This window comes from Paramisgurnus dabryanus, chromosome 2 (assembly GCF_030506205.2).
Source record: "Paramisgurnus dabryanus chromosome 2, PD_genome_1.1, whole genome shotgun sequence".
Classification (NCBI taxonomy): domain Eukaryota; kingdom Metazoa; phylum Chordata; class Actinopteri; order Cypriniformes; family Cobitidae; genus Paramisgurnus; species Paramisgurnus dabryanus.
In genome coordinates, this window is record NC_133338.1 from 51,481,159 (window position 1) to 51,503,910 (window position 22,752).

At 38.2% G+C, this 22,752-nt stretch overlaps 1 protein-coding gene across 8 annotated transcripts in view; it reads right to left on the reverse strand.

Moving 5' to 3' along the window:
- neo1a (neogenin 1a) overlaps window positions 1-22,752 on the reverse strand; it is a 184,250-nt gene that overhangs the window by 18,229 nt on the left and 143,269 nt on the right. For 6 of the 8 annotated variants that reach the window (XM_065261606.1, XM_065261604.1, XM_065261600.2 and 3 more), the window contains exons 8-16: window positions 19,649-19,874; window positions 17,738-17,892; window positions 11,649-11,797; window positions 10,812-10,950; window positions 10,440-10,489; window positions 6,746-6,890; window positions 3,734-3,844; window positions 3,445-3,639; window positions 1,007-1,102 (exon numbers count right to left, since the gene is read on the reverse strand). In XM_065261606.1, coding sequence (XP_065117678.1) covers window positions 1,007-1,102; window positions 3,445-3,639; window positions 3,734-3,844; window positions 6,746-6,890; window positions 10,440-10,489; window positions 10,812-10,950; window positions 11,649-11,797; window positions 17,738-17,892; window positions 19,649-19,874 — 1,266 coding nt within the window. The remainder of the gene's footprint in view (window positions 1-1,006; window positions 1,103-3,444; window positions 3,640-3,733; window positions 3,845-6,745; window positions 6,891-10,439; window positions 10,490-10,811; window positions 10,951-11,648; window positions 11,798-17,737; window positions 17,893-19,648; window positions 19,875-22,752) is intronic. The other 2 variants (XM_065261603.2, XM_065261601.2) reach the window with 1 other exon arrangement.

The following is a 22,752-nucleotide window of genomic DNA, read 5'->3' on the forward strand; positions in this document are numbered from 1 at the left end:
ATGAGGTTGTATTTGTTAACAATTAGTTAATGCATTAACTAACAATACTTCTACAGCATTTATTAATCTTAATTCATGTTCATTTTGGCATTTACATATACATTTTTAAAATCCAACATTGTAACTGTTAACATTAGTTAATGCAACTTGAACTACCTATTGAACAATTCTATTGACATTAACCAACATTAACAAAGATTAATAAATGCTAAAAAAACTACATTGCTCATTGTTAGTTCGTGCATTTACTAATGTTAACCAATACAACCTTATTGTAAAGTGTTACCAAGAATTCTCTCCGGGTCAAAATGATCCGAACACAACATGAGGTTAAAGAAAAAGTTTGTCTGTAAAAAGGTGATAATTATTATTTTTTTTATCGAAATTATTAGTGTTGCACGCCCTTTATTATAATCATAGCCAATGCAATGGAGACCGGACGTATAAAAACTCAATATGATGTTCTATAATTCATTGATATGTTCAAGTGTTTGTATATATGACACACAAAGCACCGCATCTACAACACACACTCATGAAGGACTTCATCTGCATCTCATAATCCTCAACATTCCTCCAGTTGCTAGAAAGGCACCGAAAGACACCAAGCGCTACGAGACAACCTGGAGCCGGCTCGTATGATGCACTCCAATGAAATGCATGAACACTCAACCAACATGAATCTCTGTAGGGTCAAATACGATTACCCGTAGGAAAGAGAAATCACAAAAGAGATCCATTTAACCTCAATTGTTTCTCAGAGACAACACTTAATTCACTCATTCAATTTGAGACTTCATTTTTTCCAAACAAGAACATCGCAGAACTTTCGCGTGTGTCAGGTTTGAAAAGAAACTTACACAACACCTTACCGTAAATGTTGCATAAATCTTGCAATATTAGCTTGAATCTTGACTACAGATGTCTGACGTGATAATAAATCGAGTGTTTGAGAATAAGTGCGCTCGAGCCGTAGGAGTGCCGAGGGTTTTCATCGGTGACCTACCTGATTGAGGTCTTGTGATGGCGCTCTCATACACGGGAATGCCTTCCCCCACGTTGTTGTAGGCCTTGAGTGTGATAACATAATGTGAGCTTGGATCTGTCGGAGAGAAAGTCAATCATTTAGTTAATCAAGCCTGCGGCTCCACCGAGAGCTTCCAACATATTCATCATCCTGACGGGGTGAATATTTAAACACTGTCATTGATTCTTGCTCTCGCGTAATTAGATGAATTACCAAAACTTAAATTATGCTGTTAGGTCTTCTCACCATGATTTTTCTGTTTCCCGTCGAATGTAATTACAATAAAGTGCAGAGAGAGATTTGTTTCTTACTCTCAAGGATTCCTCACTTCAGTTTTAATTTACTTTCAGAGACAATTTCATCCATTTAAGTGCTTGTTTGATAAAGGTGTTCAGGAACATTTGGAAACATACATTGAAAAACTACCAAACGCCATCAGTTTATTTTCCACTATATATATATATATATATATATATATATATATATATATTAGGGCTGTCAAAAGATTAATCGCATCCAACATAAAAGTTTGTGTTTACATAGCATATGTGTGTGTACTGTGTATAAATATTATGTATATATAAATACACACACATTCATGTATATATGTAAGAAATATTTGCATTTAAATACTGTATATACATTTCTATAATTTATATTATATATAAATATAAATATTTTATATATAAATATAACAATTTTTTCTTAAATATATACATGATTGGGTGTGTTTTTATATATAAATAATAATTATACACAGTACACACACATATGTTATGTAAACACAAACTTTTATTTTGGATGCGATTAATCGCGATTAATCTTTTGACAGCCCTAATATATATATATATATATATATATATATATATATATATATATATATATATATATATATATGACAGAGGTCAAATGTTTCCTGTAGTTTTTCACCAGGTTTGCACACACTGCAGGAGGGATTTTGGCCCACTCCTCCACACAGATCTTTTCTAGATCAGTCAGGTTTCTAGCCTGTCGCTGAGAAACACGGAGTTTGATCTCCCTCCAAAGATTCTCTTTTGGGTTTAGGTCTGGAGACTGGCTAGGCCACGCCAGAACCTTGATATGCTTCTTACAGAGCCACTCGTTGGTTATCCTGGTTGTGTGCTTCGGGTCAGTGTCATGTTGGAAGACCCAGCCTCAACCCATCTTCAATGCTCTAACTGAGGGAAGGAGGTTGTTCCCCAAAATCTCACAATACATGATCATCCTCTCCTTAATACAGTGCAGTCGCCCTGTCCCCTGTGCAGAAAAACACTCCCAAAGCATGATGCTACCACCCCCATGCTTCACAGTAGGGATGGTGTTCTTGGGATGCTATTCATCATTCTTCTTCCTCCAAACACGTTTAGTCTCTACTTTCTTCCATGACTCCACTGGATCATCCAAATGGTCATTGGCAAACTTAAGACGGGCCTGGACATGTGCTGGTTTAAGCAGGGGAACCTTCCGTGCCATGCATGATTTCAAACCATGACGTCTTAGTGTATTACCAACAGTAACCTTGGAAACAGTGGTCCCAGCTCTTTTCAGGTCATTGACCAGCTCCTCCCGTGTAGTTCTGGGCTGATTTCTCACCTTTCTCAGGATCATTGAGAACCCACGAGGTGAGATCTTGCATGGAGCCACAGTCCGAGGGAGATTGACAGTCATGTTTAGCTTCATCCATTTTCTAATGATTGCTCCAACAGTGGACCTTTTATCACCAAGCTGCTTGGCAATTTCCCCATAGCCCTTTCCAGCCTTGTGGAGGTGTACAATTTTGCCCTCAGTGTCTTTGGACAGCTCTTTGGTCTTGGCCATGTTAGTAGTTGGATTCTTACTGATTGTATGGGGTGGACAGGTGTCTTTATGCAGCTAACGACCTCAAACAGGTGCATCTAAGTTAGGATAATAAATGGAGTGGAGGTGGACATTTTAAGGGCAGACTAACAGGTCTTTGAGGGTCAGAATTTTAGCTGATAGACAGGTGTTCAAATACTTATTTGCAGCCGTATCTTACAATTAAATAGTTAAAAAAATCATATATTGTGATTTCTGGATTTTTTTTAGATTATGTCTCTCACAGTGGACATGCACCTACGATGACAATTTCAGACCCCTCCATGAATTCTAAGTGGGAGAACTTGCAAAATAGCAGGGTGTTCAAATACTTATTTTCCTCACTGTATAAGGTCATCGTACTTGATCAAACATCTTGTAAGTTTCAGAAGTTACTGGGCTAACATTAAAGATATCAAGATTATATTTTCACAGAATGTTCTTTACATCATGTAGGATGATTTTATGCAATAACAGAAGTTATTTAAAAGGTCAAGACAGTGAGAAACATCTCCTTTAGCTTACACATTAAGCACTATGATATTACTAAAGGCTCTTACTTAAGTTCTCTATGGTGTAGTATCTCTGTTTGTAGTCCACTTTCATGGTCTGGGCGTGAGGGCTGCCGATCCCGTAGCCAATGCTGTAACCCCTCACCACGATGTCCTGATTCTCTGGAGGGGTCCAGCTCACCACAATACTGTTCACAAGCGGCCGCACATGCAGGGAGCTCGGGACATCCGGCACCTTTGTCTCTGATGATCGAAGAGAAAGCAAAATGACATGTAGTCTTCCTAATGACTATAAAGTCGAAACATACACCTGTATGGTCTGATGGACAGTACGTACCATCCAGATCGCTCTCGAAGGTCTCGGCACTGATCCATTCAGTGGCCGGACCCGTGCCATTCACCGTAATGGCCGACACCCGCACCATGTATTCTGTTCCTCGCTGCAGACCTGAGAAATACAAAATCAACTTCAGTACAGAGCTGTAATTCATTTAATACATATTAAATACATGCACGTGCAAAACTCGCCTGCACGTTGCGCATGCCATGCCGTTGCTAGCATGTTGCCATATGTTTGCTAAACTGTCAGATGAGCACAAATGTTTAATATTCTGCTCTATAGATATGTGTGCTTCACTCCAGTGTCGCCTCAATACTATTTACCCGACGGGATCAATAAATACTGTAAATATTGCGTTGCACGTCGTGCTGTATGACATACTGACCTATACACGCTTCATGATTTTGGCAGCACCGCCCGAAGAGATGCATCTAAAAGGTCTACTTGTACAAATTTGTACCTCGCTGGCCTGGCAGCAGCAACAACAACATGAAATCTTACAGATTTCACAAGAAAAAAATCGTTTCACACGTTCGATGCCTTGGGCCTGTTCTGTTATTCATAGATGAGGGAATGCCTGCTGTCTTTAAATAAGCCAGAGGTTGTAATTGCTTTAAAATGTTAATAAGCGTCTGTTTAGTCGAATGCAGAAGGCTGTCGCTTTTCCCCTGAGCTGTTTCTCCGGCCTCAGCTGGAAACGGTGGCTCTTGTCTTTTTTCTTACACTCCACATTAAACCTTTGAACTACGGCGCTAACACACATCTCAACCGCTGGCACGCGACGCACCACGGGAGCTGTGAGAGGGGTCGGCCCTGTGGTAATGTTATTAGATTATGGCCTACATTAGCGGTTTTACCCTTCAAAGAAGCCAGATTTTTAAAAAGACGATGGAAATTGTGTTTTTAGTGTTGCATGGGATGTGCACCTCATTTAATTTTTTTCAGTGTCGTTTTCTTTTTGTTGTTAATATGAACATTTGATGGGAGATGTCATCTTTAATACTTTCAACTATTGATAATCCCTACACGTATTAATATATGCATTTTATTAATAATATTTTTTTGCATTTTATTGAATTAACCAGCACAATCAGTGCCTAAACACCCATATACGTTTTGCATAAATATGTACCGTCATTGCATTTAATAGCCTATATTTCGATTACACAAGAATGGATGAATCCGCATTAACTCATTCTACGCCAGCCATTTTTTAAAAAGTTGCCAACCAGCATTTTTTTTTTTTGTGATTTTCACAAACGTTTTACAAAATGCCTTCAAGGAAAATTTTCTTATAAATATATATAAAAATACAAATAAATTAAATTAAAGAACAGAGCCTCTGCTTTCAAACAAACAATAAACAAACAAATAGGGATGATGCACCAATACCGATACTGGTATCGGGTATCAGCCTTGATACCACATTTTCTAAAGTACTCGTACTCGTTAAAAGTCCCCCGATACCAGGGATCGATACCATGGTCTGAGAAATGTCTACGTTTGAGCGGCGTGTAAGGGGTTAATGCCTCTTGTGTTGTCCAAAGAGGCAGAGTTTACAACAAACTGGAAAACTAGTCCTTTGTTTTTTTGTTAAATTATATGACTAAAGCTGTTACCTGTACATTTAAATCATGTTTTTTATTAAGTACTCGGTATCGGCAAGTACTAAAATGCAAGTACTCGTACTCGTACTCATACTCAAAAAAAGTGGTATCGGTGCATCCATACAAACAAACAAACAAAATCCTATCTATATGTTTTTCTCTGCGTATAAACTCTTAAATATGGGTATTTTTCTTTAAAAAAATAAATAAAAAATTCCATGAAAAAAAGCTGAAATAATTGTATTTTTGTGAAGGAGTTTAAAATTAGTAATAATTTTTTGCTTCAGTTTTTTATAAATTGGGTAAGTTCGCCATCTAGCGTATAATCACGGTATTATAGATTAACATTAAAGGGATAGTTCACCCATAAATTAATATGTCATTAATGACTCACCCTCATGTCGTTCCAAACTCGTAAGACCTCCGTTCATCTTCAGAACACAGTTTAAGATGTTTTATATTTAGTCCGAGAGCATGTTGACCCTTCATTGAAAATCTATGTACGTTATACTGTCCATGTCCAGAAAGGTAATAAAACATCATCAAAGTAGTCCATGTGACATCAGTGAGTCAGTTAGAATTTGTCGAACCATAAAAAATACATTTTGGTCCAAAAATAAAAAAAATTACGACTTTATTCAGCGTTGTCGTATGGAAGACGTAAGACGCGGCTGACGTGTTATATGGTGCGCCCCAGCTGATTTGTTTTTTGTTTTTTTGTGCGCACAGGCTTCATTTAAAGTCTGAGGGGGACGCACGCTGTAAGTTTGAAAAAAAAACTTTGCAAACATGTCTAAAGATAACACATCCTCTGCGTCACTGCAGTCACGTGACTTAAGTCTTGCGCATGCGCTTCACAACAGACGCGGAAGACAAGACAATGCAGAATAAAGTCGTAATTTTTGTTATTTTTCGACCAAAATGTATTTTCGATGCTTCAACACATTCTAACTGATCCACTGATGTCACATGGACTACTATGATAATGTTTTTATTACCTTTCTGGAAATAGACAGTATACTTAACGTAGACTTTAAATGAAGAGTCAACATGCTCTCGGACTAAATATAAAACATCTTAAACTGTGTTACGAAGATGAATGGAGGTCTTATGAGTTTGGAACCACATGAGGGTGAGTCATTAATAACATTATATAAATTTTTGGTTGAACTGTCCCTTTAAATCTCATCATGAACACGTTTTTTTTTATGCAATTTTTTTCTCGTAATTGACAACAAAATCTCATCAATGGCGGGGAAAGAGTTAAGAAAACAAAATTGACCATTAAAAGGCTGTTCGTGGTTTGTTATAAATTGAACGAAGTTGACGCGACTTTCTTTATAAAGGGCTCTGCTTAAAAATAAATGCATTGATGATCTGTTGGAGGTGATGTTCATTTTACCCTCTATAAGTTGAGACAGCTGTGATCCTGAAGTTATCTCTGCAGCTTCGGTCTTCCTCCCGCTCTTCCTGTATCGGATCTTGTAGCCGATGATCTCTCCGTTCTGAGCATCCGTTGCCGGCGGGTTCCAGCGGACCATGATGCTCTATGGGTGCACACATCAACAGAAAGCAATAAATAGAGGTGATTACAATCCTACAGACAGTTAGTACTGAGGTCCGATTACAATCCCTGGTCAAAATAAAGGTCCAAAAGCTGTCACTGGTACGGTACCATTTTAAAGATCTAATATGTACTATTTAGCTACAGATAGGTATTTTTGAACAATATAGATAATATAGGATAGATATATTTCATAAGCTTGGGTTTTTCTTTACATCTTTACTGCCTGTACTATTAAGTATTTACAGTCAAGCTGCATTGCAACAATTATAAAAAGCGCAATAGAAATAAAAGTTGGACCTGAAATAAACCATAAAGCATTTTTTAACTGTAATATCAAAAATGTTAAACTGCTTTTAATTCAACCCTTTTTTCGAGCACCATGCTGCCGAGTCACTATAGTAACAAGGTGCGGGAATCTAAGTCATTGTTTCCCTTAGGCATCCATTAGAGAATGTGATCGTCTTCATATACAAGTTTATGAGCGCTGGCCTGCACCGAGGCCATGAATAATAGATAAAGGTCTGAATGTAGAGGAGCCTGTGGGACTCCGGTTCAAGATAGATGGACGGGGTTTGCTGCAGGGCCTGCGGTGCCTGCTGGGATAATGAAGGCAGAGAGAGGGGCCGCCCAGCAAGGGTGGGAATTAATTATTAGTATCCACAGTTGCCGTGTTCACGGGCCATGAGGGAATTAACCAAATTCAATCTGCACCAAGTATGCAATTACTGCATTTCAATTTTTCTACCAATTCTAGTTTATTTCACTAACTGTTGCTTGTTTTCAGTCAACAGAAACTTGTTTTAATTGACTTATGGTTCACAGGGGACCACAATGTTACCACGGGGCTCTTAAATAACTCGCTGTATTCATTAAACATAAGTCAGAATTTACTATTTCTGTTGCGTAGCACCCCAGGGCCACACAATGGGGCATTGATACACTCCATAGAAGCCCTCTTCCAATTAACAATCCACTGCTATAATATACAGCACTGACAAATGCTTCTGTTTGCAATGTAAAGCCTCTTTTATTACTCTGTGTTAATACTGTCATTGTTCCCTGTGAAATCAACAATACTAGGATTTTTTTGTTGCTAGGGTGATCTGGGTGGTTGTCAGGGTGTTGCTATGAGATTGCTAGGGTGTTCTGGGTGGTTGGTTGTTAAGGTGTTGTTATGCAATTGCTAGGATGTTCTGGGTGGTTGTCAGGGTGTTGCTATGAGATTGCTAGGATGTTCTGGGTGGTTGTCAGGGTGTTGCTATGAGATTGCTAGACTGTTCTGGGTGGTTGTCAGGGTGTTGCTATGCGATTGCTAGGGTTTTCTGGGTGGTTGTCAGGGTGTTGTTATGCGATTGTTAAGGTGTTCTGGGTGGTTGTCAGGGTGTTGCTATGAGATTGCTAGACTGTTCTGGGTGGTTGTCAGGTTGTTGCTATGCGATTGCTAGGGTGTTCTGGGTGGTTGTCAGGGTGTTGTTATGCGATTGTTAAGGTGTTCTGGGTGGTTGTCAGGGTGTTGCTATACAATTGCTTGAGTGTTCTGGGTGGTTGTCAGGATGTTGTTATGCAATTGCTAGGGTATTCAAGGTGGTTGTCAGGGTGTTGCTATGCAATTGCTAGGGTGTTCTGGGTGGTTGTCAAGGTGTTGCTATGCGATTGCTAGGATGTTCTGGGTGGTTGTCAGGGTGTTGCTATGAGATTGCTAGAGTGTTCTGGGTGGTTGTCAAGGTGTTGCTATGCGATTGCTAGGATGTTCTGGGTGGTTGTCAGGGTGTTGCTATGCAATTGCTAAAGTGTTCTGGGTGGTTGTCAGGGTGTTGCTATGCAATTGCTAAAGTGTTCTGGGTGGTTGTCAGGGTGTTGCTATGAGATTGCTAGGGCGTTCTGGGTGGTTGGTTGTTTAGGTGTTGCTATGCGATTGCCAGGGTGTTCTGGGTGGTTGTCAGGGTGTTGCTATGCAATTGCTAGAGTGTTCTGGGTGGTTGTCAGGGTGTTGCTATGAGATTGCTAGGATGTTCTGGGTGGTTGTCAGGGTGTTGCTATGCAATTGCTAGGGTGTTCTGGGTGGTTGTCAGGTTGTTGCTATGCAATTGCTAGGATGTTCTGGGTGGTTGTCAGGGGTGTTGCTATGCAATTGCTAGGGTGTTCTAGGTGGTTGTCAGGGTGTTGCTATGAGATTGCTAGAGTGTTCTGGGTGGTTGTCAGGGTGTTGCTATGAGATTGTTAGAGTGTTCTGGGTGGTTGTCAGGGTGTTGTTATGCGATTGCTAGGGTGTTCTGGGTGGTTGTCAGGTTGCTGTTATGCGATTGCTAAGATGTTCTGGTTGGTTGTCAGGGTGTTGCTATGCAATTGCTTGAGTGTTCTGGGTGGTTGTCAGCATGTTATGCGATTGCTAGGGTGTTCTAGGTGGTTGTCAGGGTGTTGCTATGCAATTGCTAGGGTGTTCTGGGTGGTTGTCAGGGTGTTGTTATGCGATTGCTAGGGTGTTCTGGGTGGTTGGTTGTTAAGGTGTTGCTATGCAACTGCCAGGGTGTTCTGGGTGGTTGTCAGGGTGTTGTTATGCAATTGCTAGAGTGTTCTGAGTGGTTGTCAGAGTGTTGCTATGCAATTGCTAGAGTGTTCTGGGTGGTTGTCAGGGTGTTGCTATGCGATTGCTAGGGTGTTCTGGGTGGTTGTCAGGGTGTTGTCATGCGATTGCCAGGGTGTTCTGGGTGGTTGGTTGTTAAGGTGTTGCTATGCGATTGCTAGAGTGTTCTGGGTGGTTGTCAGGGTGTTGCTATGCGATTGCTAGGGTGTTCTGGGTGGTTGTCAGGGTGTTGTCATGCGATTGCCAGGGTGTTCTGGGTGGTTGTCAGGGTGTTGTTATGCAATTGCTAGAATGTTCTGAGTGGTTGTCAGAGTGTTGCTATGCAATTGCTTGAGTGTTCTGGGTGGTTGTCAGGGTGTTGCTATGCAATTGCTTGAGTGTTCTGGGTGGTTGTCAGGGTGTTGCTATGAGATTGCTAGAGTGTTCTGGGTGGTTTTAGGGTGTCATTATGCGATTGCTGGAGTGTTCTGGGTGGTTATCAGGGTGTTGCTATGCAATTGCAAAGGTGTTTTGGGTGGTTGTCAGGGTGTTGTTATGCAATTGCTAGAGTGTTCTGAGTGGTGGTCAAGGGATTGCTGTGCGGTTGCAAGGGTGTTCTTGGTGGTTGTTCGGGTGTTGCGATGCGATTGCCAGGGTGTTCTGGGTGGTGGGCAGGGGATTGCTGTGTGGTTGCTAGGATCTTTTTTGATTTTGCAGCATTTTTTGTGCTGTAATAATATTATACGCTCTTTCTGTAAAACCAAGTAATGTGTGTCGCAACAAGTCTTGGTCCAAATTCTGTTTAAAGTTGTAACCTGATGCAAATATTGCAGTTTGAAGCTTTGTGACAGTGTTCCAGCAGACCATACTGTAGATATGCTGCTCTGAGCAATTTTATTACAGCAACAGATGAGTGTCTAAATCAGAGCTGTACTACACTTCTGTAAATATATCACACATACTAACCTTAGAGTTCAACACCTCGACACTCAGATTCTGTGGAGGAGCACTGGGGACTGAGCACAAGGGAGCGGAGTTAGTAAATATATATTCAACATATGTCTTATATCTGTGTCTTATATCATCAAAAAACAGATTCTGTCATCAAAACACATAGGACTCATAAACCAAAAGCTCGATGTAAAACAGTCATTTAACAATAAAACAATTTCATGTCAGAATTACATTAATTGAGTTTATTTCCATCTCATCCATGATAGTTTTACTAATAATTTACCAATATAAAGTGTCTAATGATTACAGTATGTGCTCCACTAGGAACTTTAGAAACTGACTATCACCACAAACCCATAGCAGATAAAAAGTCAAGTCTTGTACCATCAGAATAGGTTCGCACAGATACATCCTCGGTGGAGACTCCAGGACCGTGTTTGTTATAAGCCACGACTCTGAAACTGTACTCGGTGAACTTCTTTAGTCCAGTCATTGTGTAAGACAGCGTGTTCACCTCCAGATCCTGACAAAATCACACAAGAAGATTTAAATGGCTGATTTAAACTACGTAGTAACACAATTATATGATACTGACAAGAGAGATGCAACAATATAGGGGTGGTTTAGATTAATCCAGGACTAGGCCTTAGTTATATTACGGCATTAAAGTTGTTCTTACAAACAAACCTTACTGGTGTGCATCAAAACAATGACACTAATATATGTTAAGATACGTCAGTACGAGGTGTTTTAAATTTAAGGCAGCTCAAACATGCATAGTCTTAGCCCTGTCTGGGAAACTGCCCCATAAAGTTTGGCTGATAACAATAGAAACAGATCATTATTTTATGCAATGACAAATATTATCAATCTATGCTGCCTTTCAGAAAGAAAACCAAGCATCATACGTTACAATTTACAATATGATGATAAATAACCTTTTAATACTTTTGAAACCTGGCATTAATAAATCTATGGAGATTAAACTGTAATTTCCAATTCATTCTTTTAACATTCAAACTCTATGAAACTAAAGCATCCATTAATAAAAATTACACCAAAAAAAATTCTCATTTGTGTTCTTCTTATTACTCAAAAGCCCATCATAAGATCCAGATCACCAGCTGCCCTCCACAAACACTGCACAACTATGTAAGGATCTTACAACGCTTCAGACATTTTATTAGAGAAAGCCGATTGACGCCGGAGGTCCGGTGTTACCTGTTCAGTGTCCACACCCTTCTCCAGGTAGTAGATTTTGTAGTGTTGGATCTCACCGTTACCCGTGAGTGGCACGTCCCAGCTGAGACTCACCGTAGAGGGAGACGTCACCACCGCCTGCAGGTTAGGAGCAGGACCAGGTACCTGGACTATAATACAGAATATATAGAGAAAAAGAGTTATAATGTGTGCAATAATGCACTAGAATCGATTTTTATAGATTTTAATTCATAGACAACATGGGGTGCAAATATAAAGATTTTTTTTGGCCACTAAATAATTAAATAATAATTAATAAACAAGTAAAATAATTTCCCATTTGCGAAGCAACCGACCGTCCAATGAGATTCAAGATTGGCACTCTTGCACAAAAAATACAGCGGTAAACGCACCGAAGAAGAAGCTAAGCATATAAAGAGTTTGATTCCAAAGCACGATTAATACCATAAAAAAAAACTAGTTACGCAAAATCCAATATCCACCGTGTTATTCTGTTATCTTTTCTCCCTTTTTTTTCAACGCCAGTTGCGGATGTATTGCATTATGTGGAAAAATAATCTGTTTTTTAATAAAAAATTATGTATTTGAATTTTTAATGTTATTATAACCTAAAGATGCTATGTGAAAGTTTGTAACAGAAAATAGTGGTTTTCATTTTGTCACTTTCTTGGTATAGACGGATTCAGCAGTAACAACATAAACAAGCGGCTGCCGTGGTCCGCACGTAACCTCCGGTAAACTCCGCTAAGAATAAATAACAACAAAGTTCTTTAAATGTAGTTTCTTTATATAACAAGCAAAAAAACAACAACAACAGATTAACTAGTAAACCAAAAGATTTGTTATTTTCAAATGAGGAATTTGTTCAAGACAACTAGTCAGATGATTAAAAAACTGAAACCGGAAGTAAAGTTCGGATCCAGACGTGTGTCACGTCAGCGCACGTGCGTCCGATAAAACCGTCTATAAAAAACATGTTTTTACCCAAATTAGTCAAAATGAATTTATTGAATTTTGCAACCAAACTCTTCATATATACAACAAATATTTAACTTTTGCATTTTATTCTTTATTTATATCTTGAAGAGAATTTTAATTATTTGGGGTGCTGTTCATTCATACCACAACATAATATATTTATTTACTAATATCTAAGTACAATGTATAACACTTAATTCTTCTATGCACTCATATGATTTAAATATTGGAATAAATATAAATATCTGCCATTCGTTTCGCTTTTTCGCTTTGCAACCAGTGTGAAACAGGCTTAATGCATGTTTTATTGGTACAGTACAGTTACACTTACATTGAGGCAAATATTTTTATATACTGTCATGACCATCTACCAGCTTTTTTCTTTATTTTATTTTTACTTTCTGTCATGCATATAAAGCACATTGAATCTCAAATAAATTGATATAGATAAAGAGTGCAAGCTTTGTGATGTTTTGGCAATACTGTAAAAAAAAACAATCCCACCAATCAAAGGCTGAATTGAACAGAGAGTGAAATCTGTTCTCAGCTTAGCGTATGACAGTGACGTGTGACTGACTGGTAGAAACCACCGGCAACCTCCCAGCTCGCACGGCAGGATTTATTTCATTTAATTTGCTTAACGGAGCGAGGAGAATGGAAATGAGATTCTATGTTGCTTAACTTTTGTTTACTTGCTAGGGTCATGAATCATTACATTCAATTATAAGCTCCGATGAGAGTCTGTGTTAAATCCCATGTTTTCCCACTGAGATGCTACAGGACCCGTCACGTGGAGCCGATCTAAACTAAGCTCCACAATAAATAAAATATAACGTAAAGACCATGAACATAAGGTGCATAGCAGACACAATATGCAGCATGCAATACACTTCTTATCACCTGAAGTTGTTTTATTTGAAACAAAAACATGCAAAAAAAGGTATATAAGATATTTAAACATTGAATATCAAGATGAAAAACTGTCCATTTAAATGTTTTGCTAACAGTTCTAGTTTATCCTCAGATTCAAATACACTCAAAAAAATTGTTTGTTCAATCAACATAATTGAATTAAGGAAAACTTTTCCACGAAATTAGATTAGGCTTGTACAACAAGAATACAATAAGTTAATTTAAACAAATAATCTTTTGTTGCACCAACTTAATAAATATATTTATATTGGTCATAAAAATATCTTGTTCAATAAACTAAATTCAGTTAAGGAAAACTTTTCCACGTAATTATTTCTGGTCTGTTCAACAAAAACAAAACAAGTTCATTCAAGCAAAAAAGTCTAGTTAAACCAATTGTCAGTTTCTATATAATACTAATTAGCATAAGCACACGTTAGCATGCTAATGACACATTGGATGAACATGTGAAAAGAGACTGATCTTCAAACAGTCATTAACACAGTTAGTGCTTTTTAAAATAAGTACGTATGTCACATCCACAACTTAACCACAAGCGCCACTCTTCTGTACGATGGTAACCAAACAATTCGTAAAAATATAACACAAAATCTTCTAAATCAATAAGATAAACCAACATTAAACACTATAAAGTCTTTCTCTTTACCTAAAAATGCATAAAATAACACTTAATTTAAAAAAATACTCTCCAAAGGCAGTTGCATGCAAAGCATGCTGGGAAATACAGATTCACGGCCCAGTAAGTAATAGCAACAAAAATCATTAATATGGTCCCAATATAAAATTATTGAGTTCATGTAATTTTTTTAAATTTAAGCAGATTGAACATTATAAAAATAGGTTGAGACAAAAAAAATAAAAAATTGTGTTGTATTAACTTGTTTCATTTAAGTAAATTAAACAAGGTGCAAAAATATTTTTTTGAAACTATTCCTGTCATAAGTATAAACCCTCTATGAATCATGTAGCAAACTTTGATCAAAGTTCCTGGCGTGATCTCAGACTGACTGCGTGATAAATTATCTCAGCTACACAGACATCCAATGTCTGATGTCTTACCGGATTGGATCGGGCGCCTACACTGGATTTACTGCACGGCTAAAAGTATATGTGTGTGTGGGTTTGTGCTGATATTCATTCATAACTTTGGACATGAAAAGTATACGTGTGGGCCTCAGAGCCTGATCTCTACGCAGCAGGATCCCCGGGTGTGCCAGGATCCCGCTAACACACATTATAAAGTGCTTACTGCCGTCTGAGCCAAGGACGCACAGAGGAGCAAGTCTGACCCAGAAACAGTCTCTCCCGTGCTGATAATGTTTCACATTGATGGAGTCGGGCCATGTACCTTCGGCGCAAGATATGAGCTCGCTTAAAAACCCAGTGGGTGTTCACTTGTGCTTACATCTATAATGAGATTTTAAATTGACATCAAGGCATTAGAAATGTTTTGGAAAAAGATCTCCAGAGAAATTGTCAGGCATAATCTCCCAGGACTGAAAGTACATAAACACAAACACGTGGCACTATAAAAGCTTGAAATGCGTTACGAACTGTGCCTGAATGCAATTTGTAATGTTACACAAGCATGTGTGTTTTGTAGCATTGCTGGAATGGGGATCCATGGCGGACATAACTTTGGTTAGCTTTCTCTTTCATGAGTAGGGTTGCAAAATTCCAGGAAAAACGTTCCATGTGAATAAACGGGAATTAATGGGAATAAACTGGGAATTCGACAAAATTGCAGGGTTGCATATAACAGGGAGCTTAAATGTAGTTAACAAAAACTCTTGCAGCATACTTTTGTTTATTTTAATTTTTATCCCACAGATAATTTCTTGAATTCTGCACACAAAATAATGTCAAAATGTCCATATTTGTATGCATTTATGTAAATGACATAATGTTGCTTAAAACTTTTAAAACTTTAAAAGTTTGGACAAATTATTATTTTAATGTTTTTGAAAGAAGTCTCTTATGCTCATCAAGCCTGCATTTATTTGATCAAAAACCCTTCAGCAATCATTCATATTAAAATGATTTCTGAAACATTTTTGATCAACTAAATCCAGGCGTGATAATTGTAACTATCAGGATCTTTCAAATTTTTTATTAACTTGCATGCATGTCTGCTTATGACCAAAATGTTAATTTATGTTTATATATGATACAGTTTATATGCATATCCCTACATTTTCATAAATTCCCATTAATTCTTTCCCCGCCAGCGTTTTTAAAAAAAGTTGCCAGCGCCAGCATTTTTCATGATTTTCTCAAAAGTTTAATGCCTTCCAGAAAATGTTTCTTTTTAAATATATAAACATACAATATATGAAATACAAGAACAGACCCTCTGCTTTCAAACAAAAAAAATCAGTTTCATCCTACCTTCATGTGTTCTGTTTTTGTCATCTCTCAAATATGTGTAGGTTTCATCAAAAACACAAAATTTTGAGCAAAAAGCTGAGATAATTACATTTTTGTTAAGGACTTTTGATAGAGATGAGATGCAGAGCGATCCTTAAAACATACACGGACATACAGCTGTTTGCCCTAGGGCGATACTTCCGGTTTTTATAAGTTGCGGAAGAGCGCCCCCTGGTGGATAATAACGGTATTGCAGATTGCGAGATATCTCGTCAATGGCGGGGAAAGAGTTAAATATAAAAACATACAATATATCAAATGAAAGAACAGACCCTCTGCTTTCAAACAAACAAAAAAAAGTTTCATCCTACCTCTTTTTATCACCTCTCAAATATGGGTAGGTTTCTTAAAAAAACGCATTTTGAGCAAAAAGCTCAGATAATTCAATTTTTGCGAAGGACTTTTGATAGAGATCTGATGCAGAGCGATCTTTAAAACATAGATCTTTAGAACACAGAGTTCTTTCTCTTTCACATGAGGCGCTACTTCCGGGTTGTAAAAGTTGCGGAAGTGTGCCAACTGGTGGAAAATAGCGGTATTGCGGAAAGCCAAAAATTCTCGTCATTGGTAGGGAAGCGGTTTTCTCTTAATTGATAACTCGTCCATGGCGGGGATAGAGTTAAGTTTCCAATTTGAAATATTTCCAAAATTCTCCAGATTAACTCTTTCCCCGCCATTGACGAGTTAACTCGTCAATTAAGAGAAAACGCTTCCCTGCCAATGACGAGAATTTCCGGCTTTCCTCAATCCGGCTATTATCTTTCGCAACTTACACAACTCGAAAGTATCACCCTAGGGCACACAGCTGTATGTCCGTGTAAGTTTTGAGGATCGCTCTGAATGTGATCTCTATCAAAAGTCCTTCACAAAAATATAATTATTTTATAAAGCAGAGGGTTTGTTCTTTCATTTGATATATTGTATGTTTATATATTTTAGGAATAACATTTTCTGGAAGGCATTAAACTTTTGTGAAAATCATGAAAAATGCTGGCAGGGAAAGAGTTAAGTTCCCATGGAAAGTTTACGGAAATTTACCGAAAACTTTCTGCCCCTTTCCAAACCTATTCACGAGTACAGCTGTGGCCAAGCAAAAGTCACCTGGTTTAATGGGACAGATGTTTAAATGTTACCTGATCTAAGGTGAGCTGCCACCAGAGTAACACAACATTTTATGTTAAAGGGGTCATATGATGCGATTTCATGTTTCCCTGTCTCTTTGGATTGTTAAATGCGGTCCAGGGATATTGAAGATCCGTCCAGTCGCAAAGATTAAGGTCTCAAACTGAAAGGGGTGGTTTCCCGGACAGGGATTAGACTAGTCCTAGACTAAAATAAATGTAAGAGCTTTCCAAACTGAAAACAACTTGCACTGACATATCTTAAAATACATCAGTGGCATGTTTGTTAAAACAAGTTATATTTCCTAATTAAACTAAGGCCTAGTCCTGGTTTAAGATAATCCCTGTCCAGGAAACCACCTCTATGAGATATAAATTTTTTCATCCACAGTAGAGCATTGCATTAGCAACTCAGAGGTCACGGGTTCAACTCCGAAAAAACATAGCAATAAAATATTTAAATGCACAATAAAATTTTATTTTGTCGTAATTACATGTGGTCGTCTGTGCAAATTTACCTCAACTGTGATATACTGTACTAACTGTGACAAGTTATTAGTAAAAATGAAATGTAAACACTTTTGCAGCTGTTGTGGCCCAGGATATGTGCCATATATGTGGAGATCTTACCTTCAAGCTGGGTGGCCACCTTTACAGGTACTGAGCTCTCTCCAGGTCCATTCGTGTTATGGGCCACCACCCTAAAGCTGTACTTGGTTTCTGGTATAAGGTTCTGAATGGTGACTTGCATTTCACCCGGTCTGCTTGTGCTTACGGTTCTCTCCCTATAAACCATCAGAGAAACAAACATGAGCATAGTTAGTAGTAGCCTAGTTAGCCTTTTTTTGGTTTTAAGGCCAGTCAAGACCTTTTAATACTTAATTTTTTCTCTTAATTTTCTGTGTTACTCTAACTGGCCTCCGTTAAGCCCGTTGTATAGTTCTTCTTTTTACGTTTACGCGAATGTATGTGCATGACCATTATTAGGGATGCACCGATACCGGTACTGGTATCGGCCTCGATACCACATTTTCTAAAGTACTCGTACTCGTTAAAAGTCCCCCAATACCAGGGATCGATACCACGGTCTGAGAAATGTCTATGTTTGAGCGGCGTGTAAGGGGTTAATGAATCTTGTGTTGTCCAAAGAGGCAGAGTTTACAGCAAACTGGAAAACTAGTCCCTTGTTTTTTTGTTAAATTATTTGACTAAAGCTGTTACCTGTAAATTTAAATCATGTTTTTTATTAAGTAGTCGGTATCGGTATCGGCAAGTACTGAAATGCAAGTACTCGTATTCAAAAAAAGTGGTATCGGTGCATCCCTAACCATTATTGTATCCATAGTTTATTAAACATTCAACGCATGCAGATTGTGACAAAATGCAATGCATCTCCTGAGCTACATACTACATACGCGCATGTGCGACCTACAAAGTACGTGTGGTTACAAAAAAGTGGCGGTGCGCATACAGGGCACGGATACTATTTTGATGACTGACGCACTGTACACTAGGGATGCACAATCTTGATTTTTCATGGCCGGTTTTGATACCGATTTTTTTAACAAGAAAATTGTCCCGATTCCGATACCGATTTTTTTTATTCTTATCAAGCATCAAACAAGAAAGAATGAAAGTATACATAAGGGGGTCTGGCCGACTACCAAAACACACTTGTAGCCAATCAACAGTATGGGGCGTGTCTACTAACAGACATCCTTGTCGGGGTTGCGTATGTGTGGGGCGGGTCTATCAAAAGAAGGTCAAGATTCGATTGGAGTAGGGGCGTGTTTGTTTGGGTGATTTAAAATGTCAACATTGGCTTTCATACATTGTGCACTCCGCCTTTAATATTTGCTACACCCCCTATGTATGAACCAGTATGAGGATAAAATAAAAAATGTAGTCTGTGCACGCGGTTGCACTTCCGGAAAAATCGGCTGAAAAAATACCTAAAAACGTCCGGTTGCCGATTGCGCATTATAACCAAAAATCGTCTGGTTCCGATTTATGGCCGGTCCACCGGTGCATCCCTACTGTACACGGCCCCTCGCATATGCGTAAAAACGGGACTATACTTCTAGCTTTACACTAAGGGGGCATGTACACCAAGGAGTTTACACCGGCGTAAACTTTGGGTGAAACGCTCAGCTCTTCAATGTCACTCCTCACTCGGCCGTCCAATCACAGTGGAGGAGGGGGGGAATATCACTACAACCATCAGCGACACTTAACTGAAAAAACGCTGGTAAGCGCCTACAGTCGGCGTCCGCCTGCCGTTTCAGCCGCGTTTAAACGGTGTGGTATGCACGCCCCTAATTTTCAATGGACTCAATAGTATAATATATTTTTTTGTATTCTGTTGAAAAATACAGATGAAAACTATTTCTAACATTTGAATAAGGCACAACAGCAAACACAACCATAATACCATCATCATATTACACTAACACATTTATTGGCACAATATGTAATTTATAGTAATATAAATAGTTAATGTTTAATAGTAAATGTTTTTTATATATAATTTAAATGTCCTGCCTGTTAGTGCCCTCCACGCTGTAGTAAACAGAGTAGGTGACATCATCTCCATGTGGCTCGGCCGGAGGACGCCAGGTCAGCTTGATGAAGCGGGTGGAGACCAGGGACGCCACGACATCACGGGGGGCCGAGGGCGTAGGGCCGGTGCTGCCTCCGGAGCCTGGCATTAGATGGTCAGTAGTGGTACGGGTCAGTGAGGTGGAAGGGGGTGTGGGGAGAGCTACATCTTTAAGTTCAGTAGGGTGATGTGAGTGAAGAGATAAAGAGTGGAGGAGGGCGAATAGCGGAGTCACACAGAAATTTAGGGAGGGAGAGACAGAAAACCAAGGAAAACGGAAAAGAGGGAACAGATAAAGAAAACAAAAAAACATAACACAATGGCTTTCATAAGGAGGACATCAACACAAGATCAACAAAAACAAAATATGAGAAAAATGAGAAATGCAATCAAAATGGCAGACTGATAGGCAAGGAAAACAATTGAAGTGGAAAATATGAATCACATAATAATGACGGAAAGCTGAAGGACAGAAGGCACTTCTTTACTTTTTACTCTCAAAGGAAAAGTTCACCCAAAAGAAACTTCACAGAAAGTTAAAACATTATTCAAACTTCTACCACCTAGCAAAAAAATGATTTGATGCAGAAGACTAATATATAGCACATTATATGGACTACATGGTGCGTTTTTATCCGATCGAAGCTTGAAAGATCACAATAAATGTATCACCTTTAAGAGATTGTTCAAACAATATGAGGCCTATTAAATGATCAGTGAAGTTTCATTTCTAAGTGAAGTATTCCTTTAAGTAGAAATGGGAAAAATCCAAGCTCATGTAAGGAACGCCGAGGCAGGGAAGCCGTCCAATTTAATGACTAACATACTGAAGCTGTGTTTCATGATCTGCACACAGATATGTAAAATATCTCATGCAAGGCCTCTGCGGTTAAATCTAAGTATGTCGAACTCTTGTTTTCCACTAGAAGAGTGAAATATGAGACAGAAAGTGGCAGATTCAAAATTGTTGTGAAAGCACTAAAGTTTAGCTTTTGGAAACTCTAAAAATGAATTAAATCAATTGCTTTTGGTTAGACCTGCCTGTGGAAAGGCTGAACATCAATCATCATATAATAAACTGATGTACTTTGCCATTTTATGAGATGTTAACACTGTGACTATTAATAGTAACATGAGCACAACACAAGTCTAAAAGCATTACTTTAGATTATTTAAATTTTATGGATTATTTTACCCGACAAACTAAGCCCGATAATCATCAACATCATCAAAAACATTTTAAATTGCATAATAAAAGAGTCAAACTTTCACGCAATGTGAATTTACTCCTGTACAACAAGAAACATTAAATGAGGAGCAAACAGAGACTTAGATGCTACCCCACGACAGGTGGCGCCTGTCCGCGCCGCCCAGCTACGACTCAGGAAGTTGCTCAAATCCCTGTCGCGCCACAGAGCGCCACTCACATAGTTTAACATTAAATAACATCATATTTGTCCCAAATCATTAACGATTAACATTGGCTGCTAACGTATACAGTATTTAGCATTTTGAAGTAGACGCTATCTGACGAAGCTTGCGCTATTTAATGTGCACTTCCACTTAACTAGTTGGTTATTAGCATTAATATTACTGAGATATTGGCTGTTTATTAGTACTTAAAAAGCACATATTAAAGGAATATTCCATTTTCTTCAAAGAAAAATCCAGATAATTTACTCACCACCATGTCATCCAAAATGTTGATGCCTTTCTTTGTTCAGTCGAGAAGAAATTATGTTTTTTGAGGAAAACATTGCAGGATTTTTCTAATTTTAATGGACTTTAATAGAGCCCAACATTTAATACTTAACTCAACACTTAACAGTTTTTTTCAACGGAGTTTCAAAGGACTATAAACGATCCCAAACGAGACATAAGGGTCTTATCTAGCAAAACGATTGTCATTTTTGACAATAAAAATAACAAATATACACTTTTAAACCACAAGTTCTCGTCTAAATCCGGTCCAGCGCGACCTAACGTAAATGCGTAGTGACGTAGGGAGGTCACGTGTTACATATATAAAACTCACATTTGCGGACCATTGTAAACAATAAACTGACACAAAGACATTAATTAGTATCAGTTGACATACAACAACGTAGGAACGGTCCTCTTTCAACACACTTGTAAACACTGAGGCGGAGTTTCGCATTTGTCCTCTGTGACCTCTTGACGTCATGACGTATTGCGTGGGGTCACACTGGCGCATCACGACCGGATTTAAACGAGAAGTTGTGCTTTAAAAGTTGTGCAAAAATGACAATCGTTTCGCTAGATAAGACCCTTATGCCTCGTTTGGGATCGTTTAGAGTCCTTTGAAACTCCGTTGAAAAAAACTGTTACGTGTTGAGTTAAGTATTAAATGTTGGGCTCTATTTAAGTCCATTAAAATGAGAAAAATCCTCCAATGTTTTCCTCAAAAAACATAACTTCTTCTTGACTGAACAAAGAAAGACATCAACATTTTGGATGACATGGTGGTGAGTAAATTATCTGGATTTTTCTTTTAAGAAAATGGAATATTCCTTTAATGCCTGATTCTGCCAAACCTTATGCTATGCATCTTAAAAAGTTTGACCAGAATAATGTATGTATTTTTATATGATTCATCTGAGCCGTTTTAAGCCTATCTTTGTATTATTTACTAAATAGGATTTAGAAAGTAATCAGTAATGATTAGTAATTAAATACTATTTGGAAAAAGTAACTTGTATAGTAATCTAATTACATGATTGAAGATGTAATTAGTAACTAGTAATTCATAATCTTTTTTGAGTAACTTACCCACACTGCACGGACTGTACGCGGACCTTTGCGCATGAGTAAAAGTGAAAACCCTTCCCTGCGTATTAGGGCAAATGTATGTTTTGATCATCGCTTTGAATCTGATCTTAATTGGACGATTTATTTTACATTGATACTTGCACATGAATTCGGTGAATGTATCAGTTTGAGGGTTAAAAAGTAGCACACAATAGAGTAAAAAAAGAAACACCAGGATGAATTGAATTTAAAACATCCTCTTTAAATGAATTGATGA